Source organism: Peromyscus leucopus, chromosome 3, assembly GCF_004664715.2.
Source record: "Peromyscus leucopus breed LL Stock chromosome 3, UCI_PerLeu_2.1, whole genome shotgun sequence".
Lineage (NCBI taxonomy): Eukaryota > Metazoa > Chordata > Mammalia > Rodentia > Cricetidae > Peromyscus > Peromyscus leucopus.
Window position 1 is genome coordinate 46,295,536 of NC_051065.1, and position 20,315 is coordinate 46,315,850.

A 20,315-nucleotide genomic window follows, 5' to 3' on the forward strand; every position below is an offset into this window, starting at 1 on the left:
TACTCATCCATAAAATGGTATTCTGTCACTGCAACTGCATAGAGGAAACAGGGATGCTTTTAGCAAAGGATAACCAGATTACAACCCACAGCTCCAGAGAAGCTAGCTAACAAGGAGGACCCAAAGAGGGGCGCATGGATCATCCTGGGAAGAGCAAATAGATGAGATCTCCATGAGTAAACTGGAGGTAAACCAAATACACAAAATGTAAATACTTCATGACATCACTTGTATGTAGAATTAAAAGGGTTGCCACATAGAACCCCAGTATAGGATCCTATAAAACAGGCTTTAATTTAGGTAGCAATGATATGTTCTGGTGTCCTACTGTCCAGTATGACAAATATTTTAAAAAGCTGCAAGAAAAGCTTTTGAAAGTTTTCAACATAAGCAATGATAAACATTTGAGAAGCTAGATCTGTTTAATTTGATTAAAACAGCAAAAATATATGCATGTGCTGAAATATCACATAGAATCCCATTAAGATGTAAAACTTTACATTTCTATGTATATTAAAATAATTTAAATTTATTTAAAATTTATGGTAGCAACAAAGATAAATGTAGCAAATGCATACTAAATATACACTGTATTTAAAGAATAAAGTATTAATAGAAGTTCACAAAGTACTGACAAAAGGTTCAGGTAACTGTGACATCTAGCCCTTAAAAGTGTCACCTGACTGAAGTCACCTTCCAGCACTCAGGTTCATGTCAAGAGCTCTCCCTTTTTTAAGCCACAGTTTTATTAATTCTTTGAGAATGAGCATTTCATGCATATACAATATATTTTTATCATAGCTACCCATTACTGTTTGCCCTAACTCTTGAAGGTCCTCCTCAAATCTACCTTCTACTCTTCACCCCTTTCATTTTGTGTCCTCTTTCACTTATTTTTTAATAACCCACTGAAGCTAATTCACACTGACCAAATATGTATGGTACGAGGTCATTAACTGGAGCACAATCAAGCCTTGAGGTGCCATATTATTATAATGCCCACGTCTCAAGACCCCACAACAAGACCACCACAAAGCTGATATCGATGCAAGCACAAAGGGTTTATTAATAACAAGCAAGCCTGGGCTAGGTCCATGTCCAACACTCAGACTAAGCAGGTGGAGGAGGAGCTCTCAGAGTGAGGGGTTTTTAAAGGGGAAAAACCGCAAGCTGGAAGGTCCAAGACTTGGTGTTACAAGATTAGGTTACTGGTTGGGGCCCAGGGGAATTTCTATCAACAATGGTTACTAAGGACGTTTGGAGCCCACAGACATTGTTCAAGGACATTTGGGTCCAGCAGATGTTGTTTATCAAGACTATCCCTTGGCCATCAGCCTTCCCACCCTGGTGGGATTGCCTTGACCAGGGTCCTAGCTGGTTGGTTATTTCCCTTGGGGCTATTCTGAAGGCTATTTTAAAGTTTTACTGGAACTTAGTTCAGCTTCTGGCCTAGTGCTATTAAAAATGAAGTTTTTCTTTAAGATGGAGTTTGTCTTGCTCTCTCACCATCACTTCAGAAGCTCATGAATCCTTCCCTGCTCCAAGTCGGTACGTTGATTGCTTTGATCTTGTACAACTCTTGTATAAGTAACCAAGGCTGTTGTTGTGAGTTCATGTGTGCAGTGGTTTTTCTGTTATGTCCAGAAGACAATGTATCTTTTTGGTCCTCCACAACCTCTGCTCTTCCAATCTTTCTGCCCCATTTTCTAAGATAGTCCTTGGCCTTGGGATCATCTAAGCTTTCTACATGTTGCATAGAATACATATGTATAGTTCTTAAATGATAAGTCAAATTCATGCAAATCAATATATCCATGTAGACACACCTATATCAAGGTAGAACACATTTTTAGAGTTCCAAAGCGTCCTTATTCCCTCTAAGACTAACAAATGCTGTAGCCAAAGGAAATTGTAGCTCTGACTTCCACAGAACATGTATATTTGTCTGTATTCTTTCCTTCATCATCATCCATCTTGTTTCAAGTCATATCTGATCTTTTTAAAAAATGAGCTTCATTATGTCACCAAGTATAACTTAATCCACTTATTAATTTCATTGTTTATGACTACATGGTTATTTTCCAAATTTGAGGCCATCATGAAAAAAAAAAATGTACTACCTTATCATGTGAGAGTACCAAATCCGATTGCAGCTCAGGTTCCTGCTCTGGTCTGGCCTTTACTTGCTTTTCTCCTGTTAGTCTTTTGTGAATGGGAGTTTTGTTCTGTGCCACTATACAGCAGATTTGTGTAACCTTTTTTTTTTTTTTTTTTTTTTTTTTTTTTTTTGCTTTGGTTTAGTTTGAGAGAGGGGACACAGGTAAACAAACACTTTGAATTTCAGAGGATACACTGGATTTGGGATCTTTGAAATGTTGAGACTTTGAAGACTACATGGATTACTGAAGTTGCACCTAAATTTTGCATTATGAGAAAAGCAGCCGATAGTGGCCAAGAGTGGTATTTTATAGTTTAAATGTGAAATCTATCCTATAGTAGACTCATGTGTAGCTAGAGTTTTTCTCTCCGGGTCCTGCCAAGCCCTGGAAGTCCCATAACCCACTTATAAAATAAACATACAGACACTTACATTATTTAAACTGCTTGGTCATTAGCTTAGGCCTACCATGGTCTAGCTCTTACTCTTATACTCAGCCCATTTCTGTTGATCTATATGTCGCCATGTGTTCTGTGGCTTTACCTGCTGCCTCTACATGATGCTCCCTGAATGGCAGGCTGGTCTCTCCTCCTCTCCATCTTCCTGTTCTCTCAATTCTCCTCTCTGCTAGTCCTGCCTGTACTTCCTGCCTGGCTACTGGCCAATCAGTGTTTTATTTATCCATCAATCATCCATAGCACATGTGTTTGAACACTTGGTTGTCTGGTGATAGTTCTGTTTGGGCAGACTGTGGAACCGTTGGGAATATGACTTAGCTAGTAGAAGTTAAGTTGCTGGGGACAAGCATCAACGTTTCTAGTTCCTTCCTCAGCTTCTGCTTGCTGTTTGGTGCCATAAGAAAGCTAATGCTACAACCCCCACTGCTATAGACCAACATTCTCCATCTGTCAGGCTTTCTCCACCTTTACAGAATGGTACCATCTGAAACTCTAAGTTGTAATTAACCTCTCTTCCTTCAGTGGCTTCTGATGGCATCCTGTTGGAGCAACAAGAAAGGCAACACACCAGATCTTTGGGATTTGGGTCTTTGTGTGACTGCCTGAGTTAAGCTTCCACAGTATAGCTATGAGGAAAACCCAAAGCTAAATCCAGTATGGGAAAGGCATTAAAAAGAAACGATGGGGATCTTTGGTATATAAAATGAATAAAAATTATTGTTAATTAAAAAAATCATAAAAATAAATAAACAACAACAAAAAAGGATAATGTTTAGAGTCAAGGCTGTGTGCTCTGCAAAGGTACTCCAGGAACCCCAGATTAATCCAGTTAATCCATAGATAAAAAAAAAAAAAACACATCAGAAAAGCTAGAGTTCTTTGACATTTCTACCAAGTATTTTAAAAGCCTAGTTGTATTTTGTGCGTAGTAAAGACTGGTAAATATTTTGAGGAAGAGAGCTATGTGATCATATAAATGTTTATTTAAAAAAAAAAAACAAAACGTAATCCTAAGAATTAGTGTTAGGTTTCTCATCCAATGGGAAGATGGCCAGATATAAAGGAAGAGCACTTACAGAAGAAGTCAAGGTCTTTTGCACAGTCTTATCTACCACCTGTCTGCTCAGCCGTGACTGAGAAATTCCTCTCCAGTCCCAATTTCTTTTATGAGCACCAGACATAGATTTATATACACCTCCTACACAGAAACCCAATGAAGTCCACTTACATTTTTTCCAATAGCTTTATTATTCCAACCCCCCCCCCTTTTACCACATCTAGAGGAGTATGGACTTGTCGGCCTTCTTAACACAAACAATAATAGGTCCAGCCTATATTGTTTGCTCCCAGGGTCCACAGAGGAGTCTAACAACCAGCTGAAGGTTCTAATCTGAGGAATATTCAATGAATTTAAGCACACTGAGTTCTTTAGTCGATTCACTTTATTCTTCTATGGTGATTCTATCTACACAGTTTCTTTTCTGCTCTCTTACTTAGCTACTCTCATTCCCTCCTGCTCTCAGTCCCTTCTGCTGTTCTCTCCTCATTCTATCTAGTTCTTTCCATGTCAGTCCTCATCTTTGTTCTTCTCCATCCATCCTCCCAGTACTCTCAGAGAACTAGTATACATACCCACACAGTAATTCTTTGGTAAAGCAATTCGAGGCTTGAAGTTTTCAGGGTCTCAGAGAGAGGTGATAAGGATTCACACATAAAGCAATTAATTGTCAGCTTCCAATTACAACCCAAAAGGGGAGTGACTAAAGGGGAGTTCTCTGATAGGATCAACTAAAGGCTAAGACCAATTAGGGAATTTATGTGCTCAAACTATAGTCTAGAAATGACTAGGTAGAATGTTAGGGGCCAACAAGTCACAAGAAAGTAAACTGTCTTTGGTGCCACTTTTCTCAGCTGCAGCTGCTTTCTGATAGGGAGGGGGACATATGCTAGATGTCTAAGCAACCTCTGTCAGAGCACATCGTATTTGGTCAGTAAAAACACTTCCACTCAGAGTAATTGCTGAGGAGAAAATCTAGGAATAGCACCTGGCTGAGGAGGAATTAAAACTTAATTTGCACAAGAAAGAAGCTTGGCACCTATGGCCTGTCTGGCTTTGCAGGCAATCTCCTTGGGTCAGTGGGAAGTAACTGCCTTAACTCAGTATCTAGCAAATGGCTAAAACATCATCCCCAAGAATGTGAGCAGTAAATCTCTTAAGTTAGAGTCTTGTGTAAATAACCCGGGGTGAAGGTAAGGGGTTGAGAATTTAATTGTTAGTGGTTCTTTTCTCTAACTGTGGGTGAGATGAGCTAATGTTTATTTCTCTGCATTTGTCCCGGGAAAAAAGTATCTTTGTTGAAATACTTTTGTCCAGAGAATGGCCCTTGCCAGATATATGTTAATGAAAAATAAACACACCTGGGGCAGTTGTCCAATTACCCCAAATGTATAGGGAAAGTTGTGCCCTAGATTGAGATGCAATTGTGAGATTACATGTACCCTTAACATAGAGATCCATGGTAAGTGGGGAGAATCATGACTGTTATTGCACAAGAAGTTTATAACAAGAGACAGCCAGTTCATTCAAAAGGCAGTAAATTCCATAATGCCTTGCGTGATGGTTTCCTCTAACAGAACCCTTAGTTCTGATAGGTTGACCTTCTGAACTCTAATTGTCACTGCTGTTCTCTATGGACTTTTGCTACTAGAGGCTCTCAATACCTTCTTACCTGACTTCTCACCACCCTTCTTTCATAGATCCTTATGCCTGTTTCACTCTTGTCCTGGTTTGTTTCTCTCTCTCTCTCTCTCTCTCTCTCTCTCTCTCTCTCTCTCTCTCTCTCTCTCTCTCTCTGTGTGTGTGTGTGTGTTAATCACAGAAGTTACTCCCCCTAAAGTCCTTCTTGATGTTACCAGGCCCAACTGGCTGCAGCAATCCCCCCGTGCTCCAACACCGTTGATTGAAGCACACCCAGAATAATATGACTGCAGTGTTTATCTTCACATCTTTCTCTCTTCCAATGGAATTTTAATGTTTTCAAGGGAACAATTGCCTCTTTCTAAAAATCAACCTCCCTCTCTCTTCCATTTTCCCTATGTCTTTCTGACTCCTCTCATGTGAGTATAATATGCATTTATGTGTTACAACTAGGTATGCAATGTTTGAAGCCACTTTAGTGAATGGGTTGAGTTTTACACCATTCAACAAAAAGTACAGAAGGCAGTAAGTAACTACTTTGTTTCAAATGCCTAGCTGAAGTGAAAGGACATGGGCTTGGGGGAGGACCCAAGAGCCACCTGGTAGGGGGAGCAGGACATGAGCACATTTGTGCATAGAGAGGAGGTGGCTGTGCTTCACTGTGCTATACTGCTGGCACAGAGGTAGAAAGCCATCTGGTTCTTCTGGGCAGATGTCACAGTGAGAGGGAAAGATGGCTTCTTATTTCGAGAGACATCATAGCCTTCAGATAGGTCCCCTTTCTGGATATCTTTTTCAGTTATTGAATAATAGATCAGTCTCAGTCCTTTGCCTGGATCCTGTCGGTACCAGTACATGTTATCGTGATTAAAATCTTGTTCACATTCCAAGGTCAATCTCTGCCCTTGCTGTCCGATCAGGAATTTGGGTGTCTGAGTAATGCGACCATGAGTGATTCCTGGGGAAGAAAAAGAGTGAGTCTGGAAATAGGCCGGGAGGGGCTTGATGCTGCTGTCCAGAGCTGGAGCCTTAAGATGTGCCGCTGGGGGACCGGAACTTACTCCGGAGCCCAGGACTCACCCGCTGCAAGGAAACAAAAGGCTACCCAGCAGAGTGTCTGCTTGCTCATAGTGGGGAAGATGTTTTCTTCAACTCTCAGCAAACAAGGAAAGCAGCTTAGCCAGGGGCTCCACCTGCCTAATTATGGGGACTAGAGTGGAAGGAAGATTCTTAAGATGTTCAAAATGGGGCTGGAGAGATGGCTCAGCCGTTAAAGGCTAGGCTCACAACCAAAAATATAAGATGTTCAAAATGGTCTTCCTAGTGTAGCAGAAGGGGAGTGAGAGCAGAGAGCAAGGCCCTGGCTCCAGGCACCTGCAGCAGTTCTGGGAGGAGGGGCTGTTCTTACTCAGACCAGCCCACTGGTTTTCATCTTTGGGGTTATGTTGTTTTGACTACCTTAGGAGGATTCTAGACCTTTGGTTATACGTGCTGTAGGGTTCATTTTCAATGCCTTCACCTCTTCCAGGGTCTGTGCAGTGTCTGTGGTGGAAGTGTGGGACAGTGTGGCCCAGGGGTCAGCCACATTTAGCACCAGTGATGTTCTGGACCCATCTCATCTCTGCGCTCACTTTTGCCATCTCCTCCCCGTCTTCGCTCTGGTTGTTTCTCTCTCTTTAAGCCCTTTCATCCCCATATGTGTTTTGCTGCCTTTCTTGAATGCGCCTTACTAATTTTTATTTGCAATGGTTTTTTCTTCCACTTTTTTAAAAATCTATTTTGATGTTTTTTCTTTCATGTCTTTCTTGAGTTCAGTCAGTTTCTTCTTTTGTTTCTTTTGGTTTTGCTCCTTTTCTTTTTATCTTTATTGATAGGCCTCTCTCCTGCCTACTTGTGTTGTTGGGAGATTCTTTAAAAGCATTCTTTGCTATCATCCTTGCTAAATCTTCCTCAGTTTTCTGTATGGAATCTTTTGTTTGATTGTTATGAGTTCTCTTTATTTGTGTTTCTCTTTGGTTTTGTAGAGTTTTGAGTTTTCCCCATTTCCCCCTTTTCTTCCTTAAATTGTTAGGTAATGCTTTCCTTGGGTGGTTTATTATCGTTCCTATTATTATTAATAATTATTGTTATCATCATCATCATTTTATTTTGGACTCTCTTAGAAGCAATACGTTTTAAAAACCCAAGTCAGGATGACTCAGCTGGTAGAAATGTGGTCTGTGCAAGACTGACTCCCTGAGTTCAATCCCCAGGTCCTAGGAATGAACTGCCACAAGTGTCCTGTGACCTCCACATGTATGTCCACTTGGAAAGTGTGCACACACATTCATACACATATAGAGTACATACAAACACACAATAATAATATTAAATAAAATGTAAACTAAATAAGCATGTGCCTTGTGCTGTGAATAGATGGGCTTTTCCCTTCTCTTTCATTGCATCCATTCTTCTCAGGTCACCAAGGGCTGTCTTTTCCTTCTAGAATCGCCTCCAGGCAGCAAGTCTCTTTTGTATTATGGGAAATGTTCTATTTTGTCATTTGTTTTCTTTCTTTCTTTCTGAGATAGGTGAGGTAGAAACAGAACCACCTGAAATAATTTGAGAAAATCAGGATGTATAAAGCATGTAGAACAGTGCCATGATTTGTCTCCCAGGTTAGTTATGCTGGACTTGTCACGTGTCTGGTCATCTGAAATGACTGTGCACCTGCCTGCCTTTTGAAATTCAGAAATTTCTTTATGCAAGCAGGTAGAAATCACATCCTGGTGCCCAATATTGGACAAATCAAGAGAATAAAGAAGCACACATTCATTGAAATATCCAAAAGTGGAGGTAACACATTTCAATAAGCAAGACCTGTGGATTAGAGCATTCTCTTGTATTCTAAGGTTCATCCTATTCCAAGTCTAACATCTCTCAGATACTCTGCTTTTGTGCTTTATTTTATTTGGGGACAGGGTCTCCATGTTGGTATTAAATTCATTATGTGACCAAGGATGACCTTGATCTTATGATAATGCTGTTTCTACCTCCCAAGTCCTGAGAATATAGACTGTGATTACTGGCATGAGCTACCATGCCAGGTTTACAGAGCTGGGAATAGAACCTAGGACTCCATATATGTTAGATAAGCACTGTACCCACTGAGCTATATATCCAGCCCATCTCTTAGACATTTTAATCTTGTAGCATAAATTATGTATCCTGGCATTATCCCAAGCCTGTATGGGAACTACTTAAAGAACAAAGCAAGGACTGTGCAATAAACACCAGACAACGTGATGTGATATAAAGCACACAGCTTTTACTCAAGACATACTTGTATTTGAATGCTGTCCTTGTCACCTATTAATTGTTTTACTTCCTTTCATTTATTTTTACTCTTTAGAAAGAAAATCTAACCAGTAGAAACCAATTTACTTGTCCTAAAATTAGTAAAATGTTTTCCTTTCCTCACTCCCTGGGAGATCACACAAAATTATACGTGTAAAGTGCAAGATATGTGACTTCATACAAAGTGTGGAGAAAAAGGGAAGCTGCATTGACCAATGCATGTTTAACTTAACAATTACGATCATTTTAATCCTCAGTGATTTTTAAGTGAAGTTTTACTTCTGAACATAGTTGGATGAGATGTTCCATGTCCTATAATGTTCCCCTACCTTCATCAACAACCTGCAAAGTGTGTTGAGGTTGGTATGTTCATATCACAGATGTGTCTCCCTCAGCCATGCTGCTCCCAGGTGGGGTCTGGCAGACATTTCTGCCCTGCAACATTTGAGTCTGTATTGATGCAGGTAATGAGCAGGCCAGAAATATACCACTGGGTCTTCCAGAGCTCTGCTGGCTCTATCATTAAGATACTGGGATCCTCTTCGGGAAATTTATCAGAGAACCATTTCTCCATCATTCCTGAACTGTCTATGACTCCTTCTGGACATAAGTCGTGTGGTATCTCCTCCAGGAGCTGTAGATACCACAAAACATGACTGTGTCCTTTCATTGATTGGCATGTGTCAAAGGGCTACATCCTGTCTTCTCCTCCTCACCATGTATCCTGGGTTCTGGGTGACACCAACACTAGTGAGACCCTGGGCAAGAAGAGAGTTCTTGAGACAGAGCTGTACTGTGTGTCTTTTAATGAAGTAGACCACTGTCAGGTTAAATATCTTTGCAGCCCCTTACATCCCCCTGAAAGTGAATTTTGCTTTTTACTCCACAATGCAATTGCTTATTTTCTTATGGTTGGTACCTTCCAGAAAATCTATGGGTAGCATATAGGTCCAGGATGTACTTTTTGAGATAGAGAGAGAGAGAGAGAGAGAGAGAGAGAGAGAGAGAGAGAGAGAGAGAGAGAGAGTCCCAGAACCCAGTGGTGCAGATCCATTGGCTCAGAATTCACCTACTCCAAGGAGTCAAATGGCAACATAGGAAAGAAGTCTAGTGCCCACTGCAGACATGGGCATAAAAGTGATCTGTAGACAGAGCCAGGCAGGACACTTTCAGCCTCAGGTCAGGAAGCTAGAACTCACAGCTACTTCCTGTGGGGTGGGTTTCCCGTGAGGTCTCCATTGCCCAGTGGATAGTGTTCTAGAACTAATCCTGTATTTCAGTTGAAATGGTGAATATTTTGTTCTTAACTACATACGGTGTGGCTCAGAATGTTTATGGAGCAGCAAGAGTTCAGGATAAAGAGTTATATTTTTAGTTCATTATTAGACTTTGAAATGCTTAAGCATGCTTTTTATTCTATTATCTTTGTTTCATCATCTCTAAGCAGATTTCCATTTTCTGGCCGCTGTTAGAGGTATTTACCAAAGGTCACATCTAGATACACACATTAAGAGACAGGGAAGTGAAAACGAACATCAGTGGGGGTGAAAACGGTTCCACCTTTCTCACTTTTCTTCCCTCATACCTCAGCCCAGCAAGGCTGCAATAATATTGAAGTAAATCTATTTCACAGTTTGTTATTCACATTTCTCTTCTTACATCATTCCATTTGAATTTTATATAAATAACTTAAGCACAAACATTAAAAAAATATGAATTCTTCCAGTGTCCCACTTCCCCTGAATCTATGCACCTACCTTAGATTATTCTCAGTAATCAAGGACACATGCCTGGGTGTGAGAGCTCTTCTATTCTTATATTTTTGTCTCCTTCTTTAATAAAAATTATGTCAATATTTACTTTTTTTCCAGGTACTATAAAAAGAGGATTTAAAAAACAAGTCTCTATCACACACAGCTGGAATAACTATGCTTTGGAGGCCTGACAGGATGGGCATCACCGTCTTTGCCCTTGGAGTTTGCCTGATGGGAAGCACAGTTCCTCTCTCTACCCTGATATTCCAAAGGAGTGAGAATTTTTTCTTCTGGTGGCAAAATTCTCAAAGTAGATAGCCCTTGCCAACGGGTATTTAAGGTGCTTTAGATGACTCACAATCAGAGAAACGTAAGTCAAGCCTATTACAAGATATTACCTCATACCCATTAGGAAAACTATTATCAAAAGACAAGATATGACAAGTATCTTACTGAAGTGTGAGCAAGGAGAGCCTCCTCTTCTGTCTGTGGAATGTAGATTGACATAGCCACTACAAAAACATTGTCCCCACCCCCAATTGAAAATATGAGTACCAAAAGACCAGACAAACACTCACCTGGGCATGTGCATGAAAAAAATAAGCTGAGTATCTCATGAAAATGTCTGAGCTCTCCTGCTCATCGGAAGCATTAATCATGATAGACAGCACAGGAAATAATCAAGTGTCCGTGGATGTCCAAATAGACAAGGAACTGTGGAAATATATACAACACAGAGTTACTTGACCCTAAAAAGGACATCCTGAAAATTTCCACAAAATAATTTAATGCAGAAGACATTATATCAAGGGGAATTAACCAGATACATGAAAAATATAGTTCATGATCTTACTTATATTTAGAAAGATAATGTCAATATAAAAATCAGTGTTATGAGCAGTGGGAAAACGTACTTCAAACCATATACATACAGTATAAGTTTCTATGATGAATGAACCAAGAGTGCTTAGTACTGTATGTAGTTAATGTCGCATCGCGTTTAAGATTCTTGCTTAATAAATTTTTCACTGCCATCATCACAAAAATAAAGTAGCTATGAGAGACTATGGGTGCTTGTGCCCCTATCAACCATTTCACTCTCTAAATGTATACCGTTAGTAAGTATATAAAATTTATTTAAATAATGTTAAAATGAAAATGGAACAAAACAAACAGGCGGCTTTGTGAATCTAATACTGCCATCTGCTGGAAGAGGTGGGAATGAAGGTAGAAAGAAGGCTAGTGTGAGCCTTTATGTGTGTTTCTGGTGTGTGTGTGTGTGTGTGTGTGTGTGTGTGTGTGTGTGTGTGTGTACAAGCGTTAGTATACAAGTACACATTGGGGTGTGGTGCGGTAATGATGATGACCCCAGCCGTGAAAAGAGGACGCTGGTTTTCCTTTGATCTTTAGTATAGATGTACCTTAAATACAGTTGAGTTTGAATACATAGCTCTTGTTTCTTAAATATTCTTGTTTGCAGACCATAGTTTCTTGGTCATATGCTTCTTCTTGGAATCTTAGAACCATTTCAATCTTTCTAACCTTTGCCACTTCTGACATTAAATAAGTATTAAAAGTCGGTCGGTCAATTCTATACCTAAAAACAAAACAAAACAAAATTATTTCTTTCAAATTCCCTTCAACAACTCTTTAAGAGAGATTTCCCTTAGTTAATATGGATTTATCAGATGAGATCAGATGCATTCAGGGTTGATGTTACAGTTGATTTCCTGTGGGACTCCTAACAGTGAGAGCAGGTTTGTCTCTGACTCCTTTGCGGGCTCTTGGGACCCTATTCCTCATACTGGGTTGCCTTGTGCAGCCTTAATACAAGGCAACGTGCTAGTCTTACTGCAACTTGATATACCATGTTTTGTCAATATACATGAGAGGATTGCCCTTTTCTGAATAGAAATGGAGGAGGAGTCCCTGGGAGGAGGGGCAGGGGGAAGTAGGGGAAGGGATTGGGAGGAGAAGAGTGATTTACTGCAGCCAGGATGTAAAATAAATATGTAAACAAATAAATAAATAAACTAAAGTCAATTCAAGCAACCATGCAAATGAAGAATGATAATGTTCAATTAAATGAAATAGAAAAATAATAAAACGAAGTTCATTATAAAGAAAGACATATTTATCTTCCATGAGAAATCTAAACTTATACTAACAAAGTATAAATCACTGATTTTCTTTCTGGCCTTGTTGTTCTCCTTCACTGAGAATCACTGGTTTGCTAATAATTTCATGAGTTACTGAGTTTTGTTAGGTCTGGCCCAGTGATCTTCTCTAGGACTCAGAGACTGACATCTGCCCATTCTGCTGCATAACTGGATGTCAAGGCAGTCCCCCACTGCAGCAAGCATTTACCTGCCTCTGTTTCCTGAGGGCAGATGCAGTGTAACCAGACACTTCAAGCCCCTGCCACCAGGATCTCACAACTGTAATGGCCTTGAACTGTGAGCCAAGCAAACCCTTTCTCTCTTAGGCTGCTTTGCTCGGGTTTTGTTGTTTTGTATTTTATCACAGCGACGGAAAGGTTACTAAGACAGGATAGTTTTTTTTGTTGTTGTTGTTGTTGTTGTTTTTTTACTATTAAGAAATTTTCTATTCATTTCACATACCAACCACAGATCCCCCTCTTCTCTCTCTCCCCACATTCCTACTTCCTCCAAGGCAAGGCCTCCCATGAGGAGTCAGCAGATTTTAATCAGAAAGACTGAATACAAATCCTTGGGAGTGACTTCTTCACAAATCACTCTGCTGCAAGAACAAGCATGTTATTCCTCCATCCCAAGACACATAAGTAAGTGCTAGAATACCAGATGCGCTTTAGGCGCTTCCCTGGCCTGTCCAAATATGTACCTCTCACTGGACATAATTACCTCTGATGGCTGAAGGACAAAGAGGCAGGACCTGGAAAGTGGGCAGAAGAGGGAGTATGCTAATGAATCTGCTGGGGAAGCACTTAGAGCCAGGAGGGCTTGGAGAAAAAAATGCCAATCAATCTACAGCCAGGACAGTGGCAGCAGAGCATGGAGAGTCTAGTTCTCTCTGAGTTTCTCAGAAACCCAATGCTGGGCATGAGAGCTCACATCTGTCTCTCTGTAGCTCCCCTGCTCAAACTCCATGGGGCTGGTCTAGGGCACCTAGGAATTTGCGAATGAAGCCCATATGACACCTCAAATGACCCTTTGTTTTTAGCTGTCCTCCCTCCTCCATCCCCTCCATGTTTGATGCTCCTATTCCAGCCAGCTCACCCCCATTCATCCATAACTATCTATTCTATTTCTCCTTCCTAGAGATATCCAGTCCCCACCCCCAATCCCTTACCCCTTCACCTAACCTCTGATTATTTGGATAGCTTCCTTATCAATGACTTAACACCTAGCATCCCCATAAAAGCTAATACATACCATGTTTATCTTTCAACAGTAGGAACAAATACAGAGACCCACAGCCAGAAAATATGCAGAGAGTGACAGACCTCGGAACACCCAGCCTCAAAAGGGAAGTCTCCATCAAATGTCTCCTCTCAGGGCTCAGGGGATTCTGAAAAAGAAGAGATGTAAGAGCTTGAGAGAATGAAGGATACCAAGGGAAGAAAGCCTTCCTGACATAACAGGCCTGGCGTATTTATGAGCACAGAGAATGTGGCAGCATGCACCCGGCTGACCGGGCTGTACCAGATGGAGTCCTAGAGCTGAAAAGGAAAGTGGATACATGCTCCCTTCCTTAACACAGAAGCTATCTCCAGCTGATAACTACTTGCAAAAAAAAAATTAGTTTTCTATAAGCAAGTCTCACTGGGGAAACAACCCATTCTTAAGGGCAGCCCCACACACAACAACATAAACTAACATAAAACTAACTCAATGGCATCTTTGGAAGTGCTTTTTTCAAATTATGCTAAAACTACCTTGCAGTTTAGGGTTTTTATGATATTCTTGTGTGTGCAAATATTTGTGTCTCTGCGTCTATACATATTATGAATTTCTTGTGCTTTTTTTCTTTGGCTTGTTTTTTTTTTTTTTTGGTTGGTTGTTTTGTGATATTATGATTTGGTTTTTTTATTTATCTTTTTATTTTATCATGATTTTTTCAATGTCTGTTTTCTAAAGAGAGACAGAAAGGGTATGGATCAAGCTGGGCGGTGGTGGCACAGGCCTTTAATCCCAGCACTTGGGAGGCAGAGGCAGGCGGATCTCTGTGAGTTCGAGGCCCACCTGGTCTACAGAGTCAGTTCCAGGAAAGGCACAAAGCTACACAGAGAAACCCTGTCTTGAAAAACCAAAAAAAAAAAAAAAAAAAAAAAAAAAAAAAAAAAAAAAAAAAAAAAAAAAAAAGAAAGAAAGAAAGCACTATTTTAAAAAGAAGAAAGAAAGGGTATGGATCCAGATGGGAGGAGGTAGGGAGAAACTGAAAGGTATAGAGAGAGGGGAGAGTGTGATCAGACTATATTGTATGAAAAAAAAATCCATTTTCAATAAAAGATTTTTTTAAAAAGCCCAACAAACTAAAAATATAAAAAAGAAAAAACTATACCCAAATGTTTTATTGACAGCACTCAATCCCATGTTAGCCTTCTCAACAGTCAAAATTTATACTTTCCTCAAGCAATGTGCATTAGTTACTTCTGCATAACAGTGACCAAGTTATCTGTTGTAAACAGTGTAAGGGAGGAATTATTTATTTAGCTCACAGTTACAAAAGAGCCAGCCCAGGACAAATGCAGCTTAAATCTCAACATCCAGGAAGCAGATAGACTCCTGGTGGACAGGAGTCAGAAGGGACTCATATGAGAGGAGACACAGTTGAATACAAGCCCCAAGGACACGCCCCCTTTCCTAGTTCCTCCCACCAGACCTGTCTTTTATAGCCCACCACTCTAGTACATTCTATTCAACTTTTGAATCCATCCATGGCTTAACCCAGTCACTAACTGAGTCAGAGCCCTTCTAGCCAAATCAGCTATGAAAACACCATAGTCACACCCGGATATTTCTTATTCACCTATATATTTCCTAATCCAGTCAAGGTGACAATGAAGACAATGATACCAGAGTTTTCCAAAACTGTTCACAGTTTTGTAGTCACAGGACAGGAGGAAGCATCAGAGCCCAGACCTGTGCCCAACACTAGGAAATGCACTCAGCCTTATCTTTCTCCAGAGGACTTGCTGCTCCTTATTTTCCTGGCATCTACTCTGTTATCTGGCTTCCCACTTTTCTAGCTCTAATAGTCAGCCCTTAGCTGTCTGTACCCTTGAGTTTTCTCTATCGGCTTGTTCTAACTCCTTTGTCACTTTTAATTAAACATGATGATAACAGTGAATTGAATCTAATGAGAACACTATTTTAAATGCCAGACAAGCAATCAGCTTACTGTACATCTTACTGACTCTCACTGAACTTCAATTAGTAAAATATGAAGACATTTCAGGGTTTTTGTTAATTTGGATGCAGGAGAAAACTAAGAAGAATACCATGTATGTGAAGTATATGGCCTAGAACTTCCTATATGCTGGTACCCTGCCTAATTAACCCTTCTTAGACCCTTATAATGTACCATATGTTCCCCTCGGACACAGCTTCTTTAGCTATGAGTTGCAAGCCCACATGAGGTAATAGAATGTGAGAAAGCATATAAAAAAAAAAATGGTAACAGTAAAACATTTCTGAGCGTTCAATGAAAAAAAAGAAAATTTTAAATCAAGTCCAGAGGTGACCTGGGAGTGGGTTTTTTATGATTACCCTATCACTTTATATTTTCTGTTTTTCTTCAGAACACCATTATTACCAGGGATGTTAATTGTAAGACAATATATAAATATATATGTTCTCATGTGATTGTCTCTAAGGTTACAATATTTACTGGCCAGACCTTGCTTAAGTTGGACAAGGGATCCAGAGTCTCTCATCTGTAGTTGTCCTTACTCTGTAGTTTTCCTTTGAACATTCTCCCGTGTTTTTTTTATCTCCCTTGGTGACAGGATAATCCACTTATATAGAGATAACTGTAAGAGATTTATCCACAAACACATTCCTCTCTCAATATAATTTCTTAATCTAGAAATTGTTTCCATTCTGTCATGTCAACAGTACCTCTTACCCAAGTATGAACAGATCAGTGTATGGATATTTGCCTCCAAGATTACTTTTTTTCTAAAAGATTGTCATCTTGAGGAATTGGTAATTTTCCATTCCCATTAGACAGGTAGTTCTTTGGTGACTGGGCTGAAAATGTATGAATTCTTAAAGAATACACAGTACATCAAAAGTTCTCCAAATTCCAGAGATCTGCCTGTTTATAACATCAGATCTTTATTACCCTTCATATAACAGGGCTGTGCTTGTAAGAATTCAACTAAGATTTTTAAAAAAAAATGGGTGGGTTATTTTCTATTTTTCCATTGAAGGGGAAAGAATTTGAGATCATAGGAAAATACTACAAATTGAATGTAATCGCTTTTCCACTCTTGACATAACTACCAGTGGTTTTGTTGGTTTATGGTCGGTCAACTTCTGTCTGTGGATGAGAAATGACAGCCCTAAACCCACTTCCTACTGTTGTAAGAAGGGAGGGGTGGTTCTAGATGAAATACTTGGGTCTGGAAAAGGAAAAGGTTTATGAACAGAGGGTTGGTGGTGCTGTAGCCCTGTGTCTCTGCTGCTAGCACAGAGGTACATGGCAGAATCCCCTAGGTCTGCAGAGCGGATGTCAAGAGCGCAGAAAGAGGTGTTGGGCCGGCTGGGTTGGAAGTTATCAGAAATGTCACCCTCCCTGTTCAATGTCTCATCATAGTAGTAGAGCAGAAATTTTAGTGCTTGGTTTGGCTTCTGTTGGTACCAGTACATGGCATCGTGATTCAGATTCTGAGAACAGCTTAAATTCACTGGTTTTCCAACCCTGGCAACCTTGTATCTTGGGCTCTGCATGACCATTGCATCCACACAAGCTGCAGAGAAAAAAAAGAAAAGACTTAAGTGAGTTAAGGTGGAGACCATTTTGATATCACAAACTGAAGGGCACAGAACTGAGTACACGACAGCCTTACACAATGATCCCCTTCCTGCTCAGGACTCACCTGCTCCAAGAAGACAGAAGATCACACAGTGAAGAAGTCTAGGACCCATGGAGGGGCCAAAACAGGAAGAAAGCATTTGTCTGTTCAAAGCTTTAAGCCTACCTCTGATCCTTGAGAGGTGGGAGTTCTGAGAGTCCCTGGTCTCTTATAGGAAGTCCTGCCTGTGACTTCACTAGGGTAGAATCACTTCCTGTTGCAATAGCGTGCTCAGCTTCCTGCTGGTAGGGACGTCTGGCTCAGCTACACCAGGTGTGAAGCAGAAATTGACCCTCAGTATTATTTACTGCTTCTCTGGGACATTTTCACAGTTTGTTGCCCCTGCATCTGTCTCGTGTTCACCTGGAGTTTCCATCTTGCTTCTAGTTTCCCACACAGTAGCTCAGAGTCCATCTACTCATGTGTTCCATATTCCCAAGTGTAGGTCCTTACAGCCATGAATGAATAAGCATTCTACGAATTGTGTTATAAACAGGTGAATCAGTCTTAAGTTTGTTCTAGGTGTGTCAGCATGTGGTGTGAATTCCCAGGAGATACCTTCATAGTTAACATAGGTCATGAGTTCTGGCTTTCAACATGTGTTTCACATCACAAAGCTATTTTTGAGGAGGGAATTTATTGATTAAAAGCAATACACAAAGTCCAATGGCAGTATGAGAAAACAAGGCGCTGATCCCTCCTCCCCTTCATCCCACAGAGAACGCTGTGCTCTGCTCATAGTTCTTCTGACCTCCAGTACCCAGCTACTTTCCAGGACTATGTTCTCCCAGATTGACACAGAATTTCCTCTGCCAAGTTAAACATATAAATCCTATACATCCTGGCTCAGGGAAGGCCAGCTGTTTGAAGGAGTAGCCATCTTTGACTTATTCATATTGAATTCAAATTGTAGCTTTCATACATTATAGGGAATGAAAAGACCTGAAAACTCTCATTGCTACTTATTCCAAGAAGCTGCCTTTGTTGCAGCCCTCTCTGTCATTTAACTGTCTAATAATACCTATTATTTGTAACACTGAGACATATTTTTAGGCTTAATCAAAATAGAAACTGGTGATTGGAGTGTGCTTGAAAGTTCTGGAAATCTGTTGTACAACACGGTAACTGTGATGAACCATACTATATTGTATGTTTGAAAATTGGTAAGAACACAGGTCTTAACTGTTTTCACACAAAGAAAAAAAAGAAAGAAAGAAAATGGAACTAAATGATGGGTATATTACTTAGCTTTAAGTAGTAACCATATCATAAATGTACACACATCAAAGCATTCCCTGAAAAATTTAAACATGTATCATTTTTATTTGTCAATCATATCTCAAAATGCTTAGACAATTGAAAAAATGAAATAACAAAAATAAGATGTCCAAGGTAACAAAACTATGAAAGGAGCAGTGCTCTGTGATAGGAGGTAATATCAAGTGTTCACATTCTCAAATGTCAGAGTACTTAATTAAACTCTCACTGACTGTGCTTTGGAGTCAAACAATTCACCCACCAAGAACCTGGTTTTCTTAGTGGCTGCTACTTTCGGTTGTAATTGCGAGAGTAAAAAGTGGAAGAATAAATGGACAGCTTGCTATGCATTATGGCCATGAATTGCACAGAATAACAAAAGAAAGAGCACTCTGCATGTGTCTTCTACCTGTAATTTTGAGTGAAAACTTATGCCCAAAATATAGCTATTTGAGAAATCAATTTCCCATTGTGCTTATTATTCTAAAGAAGGTAATTGGCAAGCACAGGTAGAAATATGTTCATAGTATTGTGATAAAAATTGAATATACCCACTTATGTATGGAAAAACAGAGTGCAGATTGTCCAAAATTTCAAACCTTCACAATTAGAATAGGAAAATGGGATTTGAAAAGTTTGGAAAAATTGAAATTTGAGGTCACTATCCATTATCCATTTATCTAAAGAAGTAGGATGCAGTCAGAAATTTCTCCTGTCCTGCCAGGCTCCATAGTGGGGACAAATCTCTCCCACTCATGTCCTGCAGCAGCTTGGTCCCAAGTAAACATACAAAGGCTTGTATAACTTACCAACTGTATGGCCTATGTGTCAGGCTTCTTGCTAGCTATTTCTTATAACTTAACTCAACCTATTTCTATTAATCTATATTCTGCCATGTGGCTATGGTCTTCACATTACCAGTCTGTGGGCATCTGGTTGCTCCTTGGGCGGCGCAGGCTTGAGTCTCCTTCGCCTCTGCTTTTCTTCTTCATCTCTCTCTCTTGGATTTCCTGCCTGGCTATAACCTGACTCACCATAGGCCAGAACAGCTTCTTTATTAACCAATCATAGTAACACATATTCACAGCATACAGAAAGAACATCCCACAGCAGTAGGAAATTAATTAGATGATAATTTGAGGTACTAAATCAGATCAGACTAGGGAAAATAAAAAGTTTTTTAATGCAGTTCAGGGAGATATACAAAATATGGACACAAAAGGTAGGGATATCTGAGTCTAAACATTTAAAAAGAACTATTGGATTCAGGTCAATGTATCCTTATTCATAAGCCACACAAATAATTTCATAGTCAAATTTCTACAATTGAAATTGCTCTAAAAATGTTCTGGATTGGCTGACACACACCTGGAGATACTGTCAGTCATGTTTCAAATGTAAAAGATCAGATCTGATCTAGGTAGAAAGGTTAGCTTTAACCTCTGAGAAAGGATCTGGCCAATCCACTCAACCATGTGAATTTTTAAGGTATTTGGAAATTTATACAAATGTAACCTGGTGTGCCTTGCTGACCCCATTTCCATCCTCATCACTGAGAACCTACAAACCAACAGTGAATACATTATGATTCATT

General features: G+C 39.9%; 2 gene segments (V, D, J or C); both read right to left on the reverse strand.

Moving 5' to 3' along the window:
• Nucleotides 1–5,970: 5,970 nt before the first annotated feature.
• On the reverse strand, nt 5,971–6,720 carry LOC119087694. The segment is given in 2 exon segments: nt 5,971–6,272; nt 6,395–6,720. Coding segments are annotated over 2 exon segments (351 nt in total).
• A 10,244-nt stretch (nt 6,721–16,964) lies between these two features.
• LOC114687293 lies at nt 16,965–17,595 on the reverse strand. The segment is given in 2 exon segments: nt 16,965–17,359; nt 17,489–17,595. Coding segments are annotated over 2 exon segments (471 nt in total).
• Between the last annotated feature and the right edge of the window lie 2,720 nt (nt 17,596–20,315).